Genomic DNA, 16553 nt, shown 5'->3' with positions numbered 1-16553 from the left:
TGTGACTGGGATTTTCACTATTTTAAAAACAAAATAATACATTTGTTTTAAACAAGTGCTCATAGTTTTATTGATAGTGAAAGTAGCTGCTCTGCAGTCCAGTGCAAGCAACTGCAATGCTGAAACAACCCCTGAGTGTGTCACAGAGCAGTGTTACTCTAAAGTTGTCCACGCTTTTTCCAGTCAAACACTGCAAACTTGTAACATCAGCCAGGACCTGGTGTCAGCGGAAAAGAGTGGTTGAATGGCTCATGGCTCTTGTTACAGAGGATCACGAGTAGACGACTTTACTTGATTTCAATCAGTGCTTTAAAATTGTTGTGTGTGTGTGTGTGTGTCATCAGTGAATTGCAGAGTTGTGATAGCTCCTGAGTGGAGTCGACACCGCGGACACGCCCATGGCCCTCTATCAGCTGGATCTGGTCTTAAAGGGGATGGCGGCAGCCTGCTGGAGGAGACCCGGCGGTCCAGCCGGCCTTTGAGGACAATTTGAGTCCGAAATCCATCTAAATAAAGCCTGTTATAACAGCTGCCTGGCATGGCTGCGTAAACAAGGCCCGGGGAGGCTGTCCCGCCGCGGTCTTTAGAGAGCAGCGGGTTCTCCTTCAACCAGTCCAGACCTGCCCTTTAATTCAGCCCGCTCCTCCGTCGTGGAGCTTCCGTCGGCAAAACACAACAGCGGGACCCTCAGCAGCCGCATCCGCCGCGTCCTGCTCTGTCCGCCGCGTTACCAGCGAGTGTCTCCCCCCCCCCCTGCCATGCTCCGGGTCACCTCGCTCTTGCCCGGCCTGCTGTTCGTTCTCCTGCCGGGCCTGAGCCGGGGATATTTCCCCGAGGAGCGCTGGAGCCCCGAGTCTCCGCTCCTGGCTCCCCGGGTCGTCATCGCGCTGGTGTGCCGCAATTCGGCGCACTCTCTGCCGCTGTTCCTCGGTGCCATCGAGCGGCTCGACTACCCGAAGGACCGCATCGCGCTCTGGTGAGTGTCACCGCTGTAAACCTTTAAAAAAGGAGCACGGAAATGTTATTATGTTCAGAGCGAGTGGCCAAACTTTTTTTTTTCCTGTAAAGTGTTCAGGGATCTTTTATGAGTAACTAATAAAGAGTCGCAGTCTGAACTTCGACGGCAGCCTGTAAGAGACACGTCAGGACCCGAGTAGAAATAATGAGCAGGAAAACTGACCAGGTGGGGACGCTGTGATAACACCGTGTGTGTGTGTGTGTGTGTGTGTGTGTGTGTGTGGGGGGGGTGTTAGGGTAGTCTTTACTGTTAAACAGTTTCACCGACGAAGCCCCCGGGGAAAGAGCTGTGGCGGTCCATGGTCTCTCTGCTCGGAGGCGGGCTGTGCCGGCATGATCGTCCCCGTGAAAAGTTCCATTCAGTCACACATTCTGTCTCTCATCACCCCTCCAGTTTTTTCCCCTCCTCCACTTTCCCCATTTTTCTTCCCCCTCCCTCTTCCTCCTCCACATCTTCGCCTTGCATTGCATTACAGCCTCGGTAGGGAACAAACTCGCATTGTTTTAACTTAAAAAACAAAAAAACAAAAAAAAAAACAAACAAAAAAAAAACGAACCTTTAAAATGACTAAATCATTTCCAATCCAGGTGCAACAAGCCTGTGCGTGTGCAGAAGCCGCTGCAGACTTTGCTCTACCTCTGGCTGTTTTTCTGTCCCCCAGCCTTCCTTCCACATTATCCCTGTCTCCTCCATTCCTCGCCCACTGCCTCTCCTCATCTTGATCCTGAGTCACCAGATCTGTTTGTGTAGATTAAATTAATCTTTTCATCAGCATTCAGACTTGATGGTTTTGATTGAGCTGGCTGTCTGAGCCATCAAACAAATAAACAAACAAAAAAGGGAAGCAGCCTGAAGCAACAGTTGCCTAAATTTAGACCTAGATACTATTACTACTGTTAAGATTTGGTTGTTTGGTCAAATAAAGTGATGCACCCCCTTTTAGTGTTTAAGTGAGCCTTTTCAGAGGGAATAAAACCCCGGATGGGTTCAAGTTTCTGTGCGTCCCTCAAAACAAACCAGCCTGGATGTTGAGTTTTTTTCCCCCCATATAGTAGAGCCAGAAATCCAATGTCTGTGTCTGACTCTAACTATGCCCATGTGGCAGCCAGAGCTCAGTTCTCTGTATGGTGCTTTGATTTGAAGCATGACTCTTCCCTCAGTGGAACAACTGATCTAATATGAAAGGAAAGGAAAGGCACAAACTTAGCCATGACAGCTGCCCACCTGTTTATACTTGAAGTTATCTGCATGACAAGCTAAGATGAAGTACTTGGCAAACGGCATGGCAGACACACAAGTGTGCAGACTTCCCAATGGAGTGTGTGTCCACTGCAGGGACATGCAGGACGGATGTTATCAATTCACATATCTTCCTTTTCATCCCTCAGCCTCTGTCTGTTCTCTCATATCTGTTCGGCATGATTCAGCTGGCATCCAAGCAATGCCAAATATTTATTCACCGCTCTTTGAAAACTTCAGATACTATTCTCAACAGAAAGGGGAAGTTGGATAGATGCACAGAAAATACGCTTCGGGGACGGTGGATCTACCAGTCGGTAACATGTAGGTGTTGGAATGGCAAAGCAGTGTTAAAACACCACAGACACATGGGAAACTAACACCCGCAGCACGCCGACTGTCACTTCCCGCCTGAGAGAGTTTCTTAGTAAATCAGTTTCTGTCATATTTACTCATTCTTTCACTCTCTCACCCCTGTCTGTGAATCTGTCCCTCCATGACACACTGAGATTTGTTATGATAACACAGACAGCGGACAAATGCCGCCCCTCATCTTGTCAGCCCCTGTTGGCTTTGTTCCTGTCTGTCTCATGATGGCGATGTGCAGCTCTGCTCTAATGACAACAAAAGCTTCAGAGAAAGCTGGAGCTGTGTAGGAAATCAATAACATGTTAATATTAATTCATGTGTGGAATTAATCTTTTTTTTTTTTTCTTAAATGATGTCTTGGCCATGTCGCGCTGCTTTAATCATTATTATCTATTCTAAAAATTTATCAAATGACTATGTGCCACATTAAGGCATCACTCAGTGATCACCTTCATCTTGATGGACAGTTTTAGCATCTTTCAGCTCTCTGTTTAGTTTTTTAGGCTTCTTTTTTTTGGGGAGAATCAAACCTCTGTCCTCAGCAGCAGAAAAAAATGCTTCAAAATTTTTACTTAGTCAGTAACAAACAGCAGACACAAAACAATGATCTACAATAATAAACAAAACCCCCCCAAAAAAAGAGGAGGAGAACTATGTATATTGTCTGGATTGTCTGGATTCAAAATCTCATGTACATGGGATCCCTCCAGCTGCTTCCCACAGCATAAACACGTGCACATTAGACTCAAATACTGCGAGAATCTGTGTGTGTGAATGATTGTTTGTCAACACAAAATAATATATGACTGGCGACCTGTTGAGGGCACGCCTGGCCCTCACATGGTACACCCTGGACAGGGCCAACACAGAGCCAGACACCAACAACCACTCAAGTCACACAATTAACCAAAACATGATGACGAAACCCGCGCAGATTTTGTTTGACAAAACAATTGACAGAAATACTGGTTGCACTTCATTTATTCAAACCATTCAGCTTTTGTTAACTGGAGACTGAGGAAAATGTGTCAAAAGACCTGCTACAAAGTTATTTTTATTCTTTTTTGCACTCTTAATGCACAAACCTTTTGAGTTTGCTTAAAATATTTATTTTTTTCCCTAATATTTCGATTATTAGTACGTTGGAAAAATTATCAACATATAAATCTATTATCAAAATAATCATTTGCTGCAGTACTCTTGCAGATTAGATTAGTTCCTTCAGTCAGTAACAAGCAAATGATTTTCCAGACTTTTAAGACTATAAATATCGCTGTGTCACCAAAGTGTGAAGGTGCTCAGTTTCTTGTAGAATGAAACAGAGACATGAGCAAACAATTACATCCACGAGTTTGTAGAAGTGGGAGTATTGAGTAACTAAGGACTTTAGCTCATTCTAATAAACAGATGGACTGGATCAGAATAGAACTTAGCTCCCATTGTTCAAATACAGTTTTTAATGGCACAATCATGACTGCTGGCAAATTTTTCATAAATAAGGAATTATCATGCACAGGAATCACCGTGATTCTCAAAATTCAGTGAGTGCAACTGAATAAAGATGAAATTGCAGTACAAAAACAGTTTTTTATGAATCTCAACTAAAGGTGAGCACTAAGGCCAATATCATCCCCACATTAACATCCATACACCTGCCCATCGACCAACGTGGCTCACTGTCTTACCTGGTTAATGGCGCTCATGTGACTCGTGGTTGTTTTTATCCTCCCACAGGGTGGCGACAGATCATAACATAGATAACACTACAGCCATCCTGAGAGACTGGCTAATCAAGGTGCAGAATTACTATCACTATGTGGAGTGGAGACCTGACGATGAATCCAGGTACGCTACTTGGATTCCATGATTCTGTGCTTCTGTGAGAATGAGTGTCTGTGTGTGTGTGCGTGTGGTGAAAAAGTCTTATTCGGTCTGTCTGCTTGTTTCAGTGGCTTTGAAGACGAGGTGGGACCTAAGCACTGGAATAATCTGCGTTATGAACACGTCATGAAGCTTCGCCAGGCAGCGATGGACACTGCCCGTGAGATCTGGGCTGACTACCTCCTGGTATATTATCTTACACTCAACAACTTCATTAATTGTCTTCTTCTCATGTTTCATGTATGTCATGAGTGTAAATGCCCACCAAATCAAATAACAAATACCAAATAATGAGACAAATCACTCATTTATTGAAGATGGTTCAGCTCTACACCTAAATTTAATGGCTTCTTTTCTGGCCCATGTCTTTTCCCACCACCAAATTGTGTTTTTATTTTCCAATCCTGTTGACAAATACACAGAGCTGAAGACGACTCTTGGATGAGAGGTGAAAAGTCTGCCAGAATCAACAAAAAAGTCCAATTTCCCTAGATATAACTCTCTGGGAGAACGATGACCTGGATGACAGAACCAGCACAGACTGTTTCAGACTGCCCACTACTTTTGTTTTGGCCTTTATTTTCTTCATAGTTTTGGTTGTATTTAGTTTTGTTTTAGTTTTTAGCAAAGAACAAAAATGTCTTTAAATCAGTTAACAATGACAGCTGTTGATCGGTTTCATTCTCCCTGTGGCATGTAAGCTGTTCCTAATGATTATTAGATTATTGCTTAAACCACCAGCCTACCAGTCGGTAATAATATTTTCCTGGTCTCGATGTAAACTCCAAAAAATTGAACGGTGGTAAGAGGACAGTAATACTAAAAGAATCTGTGAATTAGCTGCCAATTAATTATTTTCATGTAAAGAAGAACAAAGAAGTAACTTGGCTCTTGTATATATATTGTATAACCTCAAACGTGTTGTTGGCATTTTGACATCAGGCAATACCTGTGTGTCCGAGATGATATCATCTTATAATTCATCCAAACTCCAGTAAAAAACAACAGTACAGTTGAAGATGAATGACCTCAGTTTTAAATTGGCAGGTTGAGATGCAGTGGACAAATATTATGGCTTAAGAAAACTCTGTCTGGGAGCAGGCTTAATGTATTGGAGCTGCTCTGGGTGAGACGCACAGAGCCAATCGTACTTTGGCTTTAAATGTCAAGGTTTGACATTGACAGAACTATTCTTCTCCGGACATGGAACAGCATTTATTCAAAACACACCCGAGGATACGACAGCTTACTGCCAACGCAGTCCCAGCCTATTGATGAAGGTTAGGAAGGGTGCCGATGGGAGCTGCTCGGTGGTCAAACCATACTGCTGTGGCTCAATCAATCATTTAGTGTCAGCGGGTGACATTTTGTCTGTGCTTGTGTGTGACTGTTGTCAATATTGTGCTCATCTCTTCCATCTGTAGGTGGCTGACTGTGACAACCTGCTCACCAATCAGGATGTGTTGTGGAAACTGATGAGGGAGAATAAGACCATTGTTGCTCCCATGTTAGAGTCAAGGGCGGCATACTCCAATTTCTGGTGTGGCATGACTTCCCAGGTACTACACATGTTATCTTTTGAGCAAGTCACAACTTGGACCTGGATACAACCTTTAGGTCCACCTCACAGATCCTGTACATCGCAAACAGCAGAGTTAAAGCTTGTGTATGGCCGTGGTATAAATATTCTGCTTTGACTCGTGTAGCAACACCTGTGACAGCCAGATGGCAGAGGAGAAATCCTGCAGTCAGTGATCAGAAATTATATTAAAAGCTTTAAATAGTCAAGGTCAATTCAAAGGCACTGCATACATAAAGCCACAGTAAAACTTTTAAACAAATGTTAAACATGGGATTGAAATGATAAATAACAATCTCTATAAAACTTATTTTTCACACTGACGGGAAGTAAAATATCAATTTTCCTGCATAGCTGCAGAAAATATAGACACATACTGCAACTTACATAACACAAAACTATAATCTAGAACAAATTTTCATCAGTATTTTTTGTAATGCATTGGGAAATCGCGTTTTCGAAATAAGTCATTTTATAGTTGCTGCAAATGAGCAAGTTGGAAAACTGAGGAGTCATGTTTCTTGTTGTATGCTGTGGTAAATGGGATTTGTAAATGAAAGGGGAACTGAAACGTGCCTGATCTTATGACACTAGATTTTACCATCATAAAAGTTGATGGCATATGCAGATCAAATTGCTGCTGTTTAAGTTTTTTACAAAGCTTAGAGCCACCATGCCTTTAAATGGAAGCATGCCTCATTTGTCAGTTAAAGGAATGTCATGTAAATATATATATATAAAAAATACTTTTTACATTTGAGAGCAAAAACATAATCTTTAATACACACACACACACACAGAATTGTGTTTGTATGCTTTTGACTAATCAAACTTGCATGTCTGATGCACCACGCATGCTGACTGTGATCTATTTCTGTCCTGACAGGATGCCTTCAAGTACTCATCTTTGCTTCTTTTCAAATCAGAGCAGACATTTGGACAATGTCTATCCTCTATTCCCAAAATAAGCCATCATTTCCCCAGTGTCTGCCTCTGATTCCTCCACAGAACATTTACTTCATTGGCAGTTAATTGGCCTGTAGCCAAAAGGCAATAAACAATGTCTGTCAGTATCTTTTTCCACTCGGTGTAACTTTGAGCCACAAAAAAAAAATATTTAGTAGTTTCACAAATTCTACTTTCCTAAATGGACACAGTCATACAATAGACTCTGCCTTTGTGCAGCCAATTTTCTCAATCAAGTCTTAGTCAAATCCCCCCTGCCAAGTTTGCCTCACAGCTGTTTTCTTTCATGTGGAAACTGTAGAAATTGTATGTGACCGAATTTTGTGTGTGTGTGTGTGTGTGTATTTTCCCTGCAGGGGTACTATAAGCGTACTCCAGCCTACATGCCCATCCGTAAACTGGAGCGCCGTGGCTGTTTCGCTGTTCCCATGGTTCACTCCACCTACCTTGTGGACCTACGGAAAGAGGCCTCCCGTCAGCTGGCTTTTTATCCACCACATCCAGAGTATAGCTGGGCCGTGGATGATGTCATCATCTTTGCCTATTCAGCTCGTATGGCAGGTGAGAAGAACGCATGAGAGCAGCACGCTCATTATCTGGAGGTAATGTGCTACATGACTTTATGGATGTGTTTGTGTGTGTTACAATCTGTTTTCCTTTCTCTTCCTCAGATGTGCAGATGTATGTGTGCAACAAAGAAACATATGGGTATTTCCCCGTGCCAATGCGTTCACATGCCACCTTGCAGGACGAGACAGAGAGCTTCTTGCATACACAGCTTGAGGTCATGGGTGAGTCAAGAGGTCAAAGATCATTCACAAAGACGAGAATAATTTCTTTATGCTCCATAGTTTTAGCAAAAGAATGAGTTTGTTTGTGAATGAGCATGTAAACAGACACTATGCTGTAATGCACTAGTTCACTTTGTACAATTGAAGTTTGTTGGCTTCTTATTGATTGAGCTTTTGCTCCTCTGAGCATTTTTTCCTCGCAGTGCCATGTTGTGCTGCCCTACAGTGCTGTGTGCAGTGTTGAATTTAATGGCATTTTTTAATCTTCCAAAAAAACATGCTTCTTTTTGCCCAAGCAATCCTTGAAACACATTTTGGAAGTAGACAAATAGCTGTAACATAATTCTGAGTTATAGAGCTAATTGTGTTCTTTTAAGCAGAGACATGCGGTATATTGTCACTTCTGTGACTCAACCAAATTACTTCAGCTAGTTTCTGCAGCCAGTTTTTTCTCTTTGAGCTGTAGGAAAGAGGAATATGTGAAGCTGTTCAGATAATACATAGCAACAGGAGAGGAAACAGGCTGTGAGTCAGAAAGGTTGTGCCATTAAAAAGCAAAGTAATTGCATTGACAGATTAGGTGTGATTTTAACCCTTGAATTCAGAGAAACCTTGAATAGATTCCATGTTAGCAAAATTATCAGGTGATGCTGAAGCGGACTGAAGTGAGCTTTGTTCACTGTGGAGGATTTTTCATGCAAGTTTGGGTTCAGAAAAGTCATAAACAAGCTCTGAAAGCAGTTTACTGTCTGTCTCTTGAATAGCTGGGAAGACACAGATAGGGTCCTAATGGCCTAGTTCCCAGTGGCAGTTAGCCTAGCAGCCAAGGTCATATTTGATATCATGGGCCGAGGCTCCAGCCCAGTGAGGGGAATAGTCATAAGAAGTCATAGCACAGAGGCCTGTCAGTTCAGGAGGCTTCCCTTAAACTTATGCAAAGTGACTTGAGTAACATCGGTATTATCTCTGACTTGGTACTCAACAGAAACCTGACGCGTATGCTTCGATGCTGCGTTCATTGTCCTTATTTGGAGGTTTAATGTAAATTCTGTAAGCATTAAATAAGCCCTGCAGGGATGATGACCTTCAGCATTGGGTTACATAACAGTGTTTTCCTTGATGCATTACAGATCATAAATTCAAAGTAGAAGTTGTAATAGGGTTTGTTTTTGGGGACTCCCCGTGGATCCCCAGAAGACTTTTTTTTTTTTTACCCCTGTTCCAATACATTTCCCATTCTCTTTTCAACCCCCCCTCACTTTTTTTTTCTTTGAAAGTGAAACATTCTCCGTTGGAGCCCTCCAGCTTTCTGTCCCTTCCTCCCAAGGAGCCTAACAAGATGGGCTTTGATGAGGTACTTACACTCTTTCTTGCACACAAAAACACACAATAACCAAAACATATTTGTGAGTCTTTGTGTTCTTGTGCACCCAGGTGTTCATGATAAATCTGGTGCGGCGAGCTGACCGTCGTGAGCGAATGCTAAGAACTCTGTACGAGCAGGAGCTAAGCTGTAAGGTTGTTGCTGCTGTGGATGGCAAGTACGTTTCGTTCTCGTTTCTCTGTCTTCCCGCTTTTTGTTTCTGCAACCTGCAGCGCAGATTGATATAGTCAGGCAGGGCTGAGACAAACAATCAGGTGAAACGCAGTGGGAGGCCTACTGCTGTGCTTGAAGACATAGTTTGAGCTCGTCTGGGTAAAATCTATTTCTAATCCACTCCACCCTGGCATTACAGTAGGGTGTGCCGTGCTTTACATATTTGATCATGCCTTCTCGGCACCTGCATGGCCTTTGTAGTATTTGTACTATAAATTCAGCTGTTTCCATTCTCTCTCTCTGTCTCTTTCTCTATCTCTCACACACACACAAACACACACACATCACATCCATAAAACGTACAGTTTCTATCTGATCTCTGTGTCTGTCTGTGTTCTTCCTCTCAGAGCTCTGAATAAGTCTGAGGTAGAGTCTCTGGGGATTACAATGTTACCAGGGTACAAAGACCCTTATCATGGTCGACCTCTCACCAAAGGTGAACTCGGATGCTTCCTCTCTCATTACAACATCTGGAAGGAGGTGAGTTGCTCAGACAGGCCTTGAGCCTCTGAGTCTACCTGTACAAGGTAGATAACGTTTACAATTGAAAAACACAATCACTCAGTCGTGTGAGGAAAGGCAGCCTGTTTTATTCGTGCCAATAAATGTACTAGTGTTTCTTTTGTAGAGGGCTGTATTTTCTTCTATGGAAATGGTGTAGTTCTTCTAGATGGTTCTTTTTATAGTTTCACTGTCATGAGACATAAAATGAATGCAACAAGAGCACAGGATATAATGTCGTAACATTTATTTCTGTATTTATTTCAAATCTGATCAAAAGTAGCATTTTATGATTTAAAGACCTTTACCATCATTCCAATACCTGGTCACACAATAGATTGCATGATCAGGCTCACCAGCTCCTCATAAATCCAAATATGTATGTGTAGATAGTAGACCGTGGTCTGAAGTCCTCCTTGGTAATTGAGGACGACCTCCGCTTTGAAGTGTTCTTCAAACGGCGTCTCCAGACACTGCTGCAGGAGGTGACGACACAGAAGCTGGATTGGGATCTCATGTGAGTCATGCTTCAGTGAGTCGGAGGAAATCACAATGTAGTGTAGTAAACAGAGGATTACCATCTTCCACCATCAGTGAAATCTGTCCATCTGCCACACATGATAGCTCATGCACTACAGTTGCTGCTTCATCCCACTACCAATCACTGGCCTCACAGTCACAGAGAGACAGGCAAAGGGCCCCTTTTGTAGAAGAGCAAGTTCAGCAGAGATAAAAGTCCTGTAGGCTTTCTGCACAGACTGATTATTTTAGCACTTCCAATGATTGGGAGAACATGAAACTCCATCCTTAGTGTTGTTTTTGTGGACCGAATCATCAGCATTGGACAGGTTGACAACCTCAGGATCCAAAATTCAATTAGAGACGCTAGCCATGCTAAACTCATGCTAAACATATGAAGCATGTAAAAACTTCCAGCGGTTAAACTTGACGTCAGTTTTTGATAAATAAAGAAACTGGGGTTCGGGTTCTGTTAATCACTGTGTTTTTCATTCAGGACAACTTTGATTTTCTTTTGACAAACACTCTTTTTAAACGACTTTCTATTTAAACATTAGCACTGGCTAACACATGATATTGGAATCTTTCTTTGCCCTTGTGCTACCATTTCTGTACAGTTATATTGGACGGAAGCGCATGCAGGTGGACCATCCGGAGAAGTCCGTGCCCAACATACACAATCTCGTGGAAGCCGACTATTCCTACTGGACACTCGGCTACATGTTGTCATTACAAGGAGCTCAGAAACTCCTCAGGACTGAGCCACTGAGCAAGATACTCCCTGTCGATGAGTTCCTCCCCATCATGTACGACAAGCATCCAATGTGAGTGTAACTCCAACTTCTTTTGTTCCTCTTATCTCTCTGTCATGTGTTGTTCTCATCCAATCACTTTCCACTAATTCCTCTCTCTACAGTTTAGAGTACATGGTCCACTTTGAACATCGGGACCTGCGTGCATTTTCTACCGAGCCTCTTCTGGTTTATCCAACCCATTACACAGGAGAGCCCGGCTACGTCAGCGACACGGAAACGTCGGTGGTCTGGGACAATGAGACCATCAAAACCGACTGGGACCGAGCCAAGTCGAGGAAAACCCAGGAGCAGGAGGAGCTGAGCTTTGAGGCCCAGAACTCTGACGTCCTGCAGTCTGAGCTAGAGAACTGGAGTGCACGGGACGAGCTGTGATGAAGAAGAGAGGACATGAGGTGGAGTGAGAGAGAACTCTGGTGTGCAGAGATAAGGATGAGGGAGATGAAACAAAGCTGTGATCGTGGGGGAAATGGATAAGAGGGAAGGAATATATCAGAGAGCAGAATAGGGAGGAAAGGCAGAGTAGATGGGCTGATAAGGGACAATTGCTTTTCCCTTTACATTTCTCTCTCCACTATTTGAGCTCTCTTTTAGAAGACGAGGTAACATGTAGTGTTGACTTTTGAAGAGTCGGCAAACAGCTTTTGTTTTATTTATTGTATCCTACATGTGTCTCTTGACCAAAGCTTGGTCCAATAATAGTCCCATTATTTTAATAATCATTTGCCCAATCTTGTCCCAGACAATATTCTCAATGGATTTTACCAAGCAAGTTGATTCAGTGATATATTTTTCCTGTAAAAATTATGGAATGACTGCTGGTAACATTATATATCCAGAACATTTTAGCTTCATACAAACTTCACATGTAAATTGTAGTTAGGGTTAACCCTAACTCTAACCCTAACCCTAGCCTGGAAAATCTCTTTGGATGGACTAAAAGCGTCTAAAGGAAGAAAGCATTGCCTTTGCTTTAGTGTGCTGTACTTTCTCAGTGGTTTTCAACCTGGCTTTTGGACTCTTAAAAAAAAAAGTAATGTCTCCTTTCAGTGCCTGATCACCAGTTGCATGTCTGCTGGTTGTGATGACTTGTGCGATTACTTTTACAATAATACTCAATAATTAAAATGACTGAGGCACTCATGAGAACAAAAGAGGAAAACTTTGTTTGTAGTAAAAAAGTTTTTTTTCACATTTTTCCCCCTCACATTTATTGTGTGAGATCTTGTGGGGGTTCTGACCCCTCAGGTTGGAAACCACCAGTCTGCCGCCTTCTTCTTTTTACCTTCCAAGGTCTCCTGTTCAGTGTGGCTGAAGTAGCTTTTACATAATTTATTGTACATGTACCTTTACTCTTTTACCACAGCAGTCTGGTTCCATGGTTGCTACAAATGGTGGTTTTTACCTAAACTTGCAGCTTTTTCTGCATTCTGTCCACATAAGCTTTAAATATGAGAAAATAGCTTTCTCGTAATTCCTATCTTTGCTCTTTGTTGGTGTCACGCTTCTTTTTTTCTGTCTTTCTTTTTTTTTTAACAAAGAACAAATAAAATCTTTTATAAAGAAGGTTCTTTTTGTTGTTGTTTTTTTTATTTATTTTTTTCTATTTTTAAAGGACTTCACCAAGGATAAGCGGCAATACACTCAAATAACATTCCCTCAGTTACAAGTTCATGGTACCACTTTAACAATTGGAGTTTCATATATTTTGTTAAGTTTTGCCTGCTGGTATTTGCCCTCCATGTCCTCCATTACTGCCTGTGTCCACAGGCGATCAGTGCTGATCTGTGAAGCATGACCCTGTTACTGACTCCTGTACAGTTTCATGGTATCAAGGTCTGGTATAAACATCCCGTTACTGAATGTTAAAAAAATTACAAGTGATTTTTTTCGTGACTGATATAAAGGATGTGTGTATTTTTATTCCATTTGCTGGAGGAAAATAATAATAAAAAAGGTTTTTTTGCGAATTCCCCATGATTTCAGATTTTGCTTATTATTTGCTAATTTGCTTATTATTTAGTATATTTTTCCTTTAATTGCAGTGCCTTTTAGTCCGATTAACAGTTATAGAGCAATTATCCCTAAAAAGCTTTGCTCACAAGTCCACAGCATGTTTTGTGTGTGTGTGTGTGTGTGTGTGTGTGTGTACCCACGTGTAGTGGCACATACGCATGTGACTCAGGCTAATCCTTTTAGAGCTCTCTCTCTCCCTACCTCTATATTTACCTCGCCCCTCTCTCAGATTAACCCAGGTATTTTCTGCAACTGCATCCATAGATCAATAGCCACTTTCTCTACAGTAAAACCTGCAGGGGTTCAACAGAACTCGTTTCCACTCAGTCTATTCCACCTCCCAGTTCAATTCGTTGATGCTTCTTATCCTGGCTGCCACCTCACCTTGATAAGAGGACGCAAAAGAGTCGTAATAATGCTCGGAGCGACATCAGTAATTAGTAAATTCACATTTTGTAGTATCAGTGGAGGGAAAGTCAATGTCAGGAGGTCTTACTGCATGCTTATATACAATGCAAACACCATGTTTTCTTTTTCCTTGTCTCTCCTTCCAGAATTTGACCTACATGTCTGCAATCCAATTTGTCCTCTTTCTTCATTCTTCCTTTACTTCTTCACCTTAAGTAATAAGATTGCTGCTGTTGAGCTGCAGTTTCAAGGCCTTCATTGCACACACACACACACACACACACACACACACGCACGCACACACACACAAACACACAGGCCAGTGAATTACAGCACTGCCACACCTTCAGCTAGCTGTAATCTCCCTCTCTAGACCAAAGAATGCCAGGTGAAGACATTACAGGGAGTGAGGTGCAGGGGCAATGAAAGGTGTCGCTGAAATAGCAAACTTTACAGGATTTAGAGGAAGAAAGAAAACAAATCTAAGAATGCACTCAATGGCCTGAAAGGGAGAAGAAGCTCTGGACGTATTTTTCTTGTTAAGAGGTTTCAAGGTGAGATAAATTAGTTGTGGTATATTCAGCTGCCACAGCACGTACACAGATTGGTGCTCTATTAAATTAGCTACATGTTGACTGTTCATATCATGTGTAATGGATCAGCTTAAAAAAGTGAACTGGATGAGGTTGTGGAATAAATTTCCCAAATGTAGGATTTAAGCGTTGACCTTTCTGAATCTTACAGTAAATCCTCTTCTTTTTTTCCTTTTTTTTTAGGTAAGGCCCACTGATCTTCAATTTCAAACCCATTTCTCCTACATCAGATCTGGAAGTTGGAGTCCAGAGCTGCAGTCTCAAAAAGATCTGGTACAGCTCAGAGCAAGAAAGCCAAATCTAATTTGTTAGGTTATCGCTGTCAATTCTCAGCCTGCAGCGTCTGCAGCAACAGTGAAATACAGGCTGGCCGAGACAGATAAAGTATATTTCTGAGCTGTTAGACCTGAACTTTATTTCTATATCTGAAATTTATTTCAAATGTGGTGTTTTGTTCTGCTCTTGAAAAACACCATCTCATAAACACCTCACTGGGCTGCAGGGTTGGATGTGTATTATTGATACTTTCTCTATAAAAACTGTGGTATCCTATAGACCAGATGTCCATCAGTCGGCTTCAGCATAAACATGAATATTATTCAGTCACTGCGCAGCTCTAGTTAACTGGAACGTCAACAAGCAGGAAATATGACAGTTACAGCTTTAAAAATCAACTTATTACCAAACATATTACAAAGCTAAACTATGGCGAAGGAGCTGATCATACAATACTATTAGAACTGTATAAATTTGTACATTACTGCACGTCGGAGACGGATTACAAAGGTTGGACAGGATTCACATTTATGCTTCTATTTTTTGTGGCCAAACCATGTCACACCTGCCTGACATAATTGCGGCACACACAAACAGTTCTTCCAACTGAGAATATTGTCTACAACGGCAGTCCTTATCTGAAAGCTATCAACCCTTTTATCTACAAAACTGTTGTTTACTGTTGACTGAAAGAGCAGATAATAACAGTTTACCTTTGTCTTTGTCTTTTTTCCTGTTCCTCCTGTACCTCATCTTTTTTGCCCCCTCACCTCACCACCATGCAGCCATACTACTCTACTCCTTCCAGGCTGTCGATCCCAGTAACTTTTAACTTTTATTTGTGACACTGTACTATCTTGTCTATCTTTACTTAACAATTGAAGATTCATGAAATGAATCTTGGAGCAATTTTAGAAGGTAACAATTGATAATTGGTGAATGTGATGCTTCACCCATTCCCTGTTACCAGTGAAAGTCTCACTCAGATCAGGACACATTCACAATAATTTGCATTAAACATGCTTGAAATATAGCGACACCTGATTCAGTCACTTCTCTTTATTTCACTTAACAAACAAACTGCTGTCTCATAACCCAGCAAACCATTAAACTTGAAATGTCGATGAAATATTTATCAGTCATCACTGAAACAACCTTGAGGCAACATTTAATTTGATGCAGATTCATTCAAAATGTTAACAAAATTCTCATAAATCAATGTTGACATTTCAAAATATTTAACATACAGAATTTCTTCATCAACTTCCACATCTCCTAACTTTTAAATTATTATCATTATTTATTTATTATGGTTTAATCATTAATCAACATTTCTGTAGTATGTTACTTTATATTTGAATTTTCTTTGTTCTTTTCACAAAAATTTGCAACATAATTTGTTTTAAATAATTCACTTTTCACAATAGAAATCTAATTTAACATCGATTTAACATCATGCATGATGTTGACTCAACAGTAAATAAATACAGACATCCCCCAAGATGTTGTCATTTTATAGACAAAGAATATTATATTCTTTAGTCAATAGTTAAACCATTATTCAGCTGATTCCCAATCTTATTAAAGGCTTATTGGAAAAGGCTAGGAAGACCTACACTTGTCCATCAGTGCATCAGTGTACATAGTTAATTTTCTCACAAATATTTAATTCAGAAATGAAACTGTTGCTACAGTGCATATTTAGATCACAAATTTATGCAACAGTGATCATTATCATTAATTATCTTTGACTGCTGAAAGCAATTCTGAGCCAAATGGGAAGTTACCACTGTGAAATTCAACTCCTGGGCATGTACTGAAATATGTTAACATAGTCTGAGATTTTCTTTTGGAGCTCCATAGCATGGATACAGGCAATGACAAAGATTTGAAACATCTGAATACTGTAGCCCATGTGTATTTACAAATTTTAACACCCCTTCTCGCCACAGGAGGTCTTCATCCTTCCCCAGTGCTTTCCTTTCATC

At 41.3% G+C, this 16553-nt stretch overlaps 1 protein-coding gene across 2 annotated transcripts; it reads left to right on the top strand.

The window, feature by feature from the left end:
• Positions 1–447: 447 nt before the first annotated feature.
• LOC115042126 (procollagen galactosyltransferase 1-like) lies at positions 448–12831 on the top strand. 2 transcript variants are annotated; one of them, XM_029500180.1, is made up of 12 exons: positions 448–976; positions 4361–4471; positions 4576–4693; positions 5932–6066; positions 7409–7613; positions 7724–7843; positions 9121–9197; positions 9278–9384; positions 9788–9924; positions 10335–10458; positions 11078–11284; positions 11377–12831. In XM_029500180.1, exons 1-12 carry the CDS (start codon positions 759–761, stop codon positions 11645–11647), a joined length of 1830 nt encoding a protein of 609 aa, XP_029356040.1. In that variant the 5' UTR covers positions 448–758; the 3' UTR covers positions 11648–12831. The 2 variants fall into 2 exon arrangements, with proteins under 2 accessions (XP_029356040.1, XP_029356030.1); XM_029500170.1 differs by having other exon boundaries at positions 449–976; positions 9788–9920; positions 10331–10458.
• The last annotated feature ends 3722 nt before the right edge of the window (positions 12832–16553 follow it).

Source organism: Echeneis naucrates, chromosome 1 (assembly GCF_900963305.1).
Source record: "Echeneis naucrates chromosome 1, fEcheNa1.1, whole genome shotgun sequence".
NCBI classification, from domain to species: domain Eukaryota; kingdom Metazoa; phylum Chordata; class Actinopteri; order Carangiformes; family Echeneidae; genus Echeneis; species Echeneis naucrates.
The sequence above is the reverse complement of the archived record's forward strand: the minus strand, read 5'-3'. Positions and strand labels throughout refer to the sequence as shown.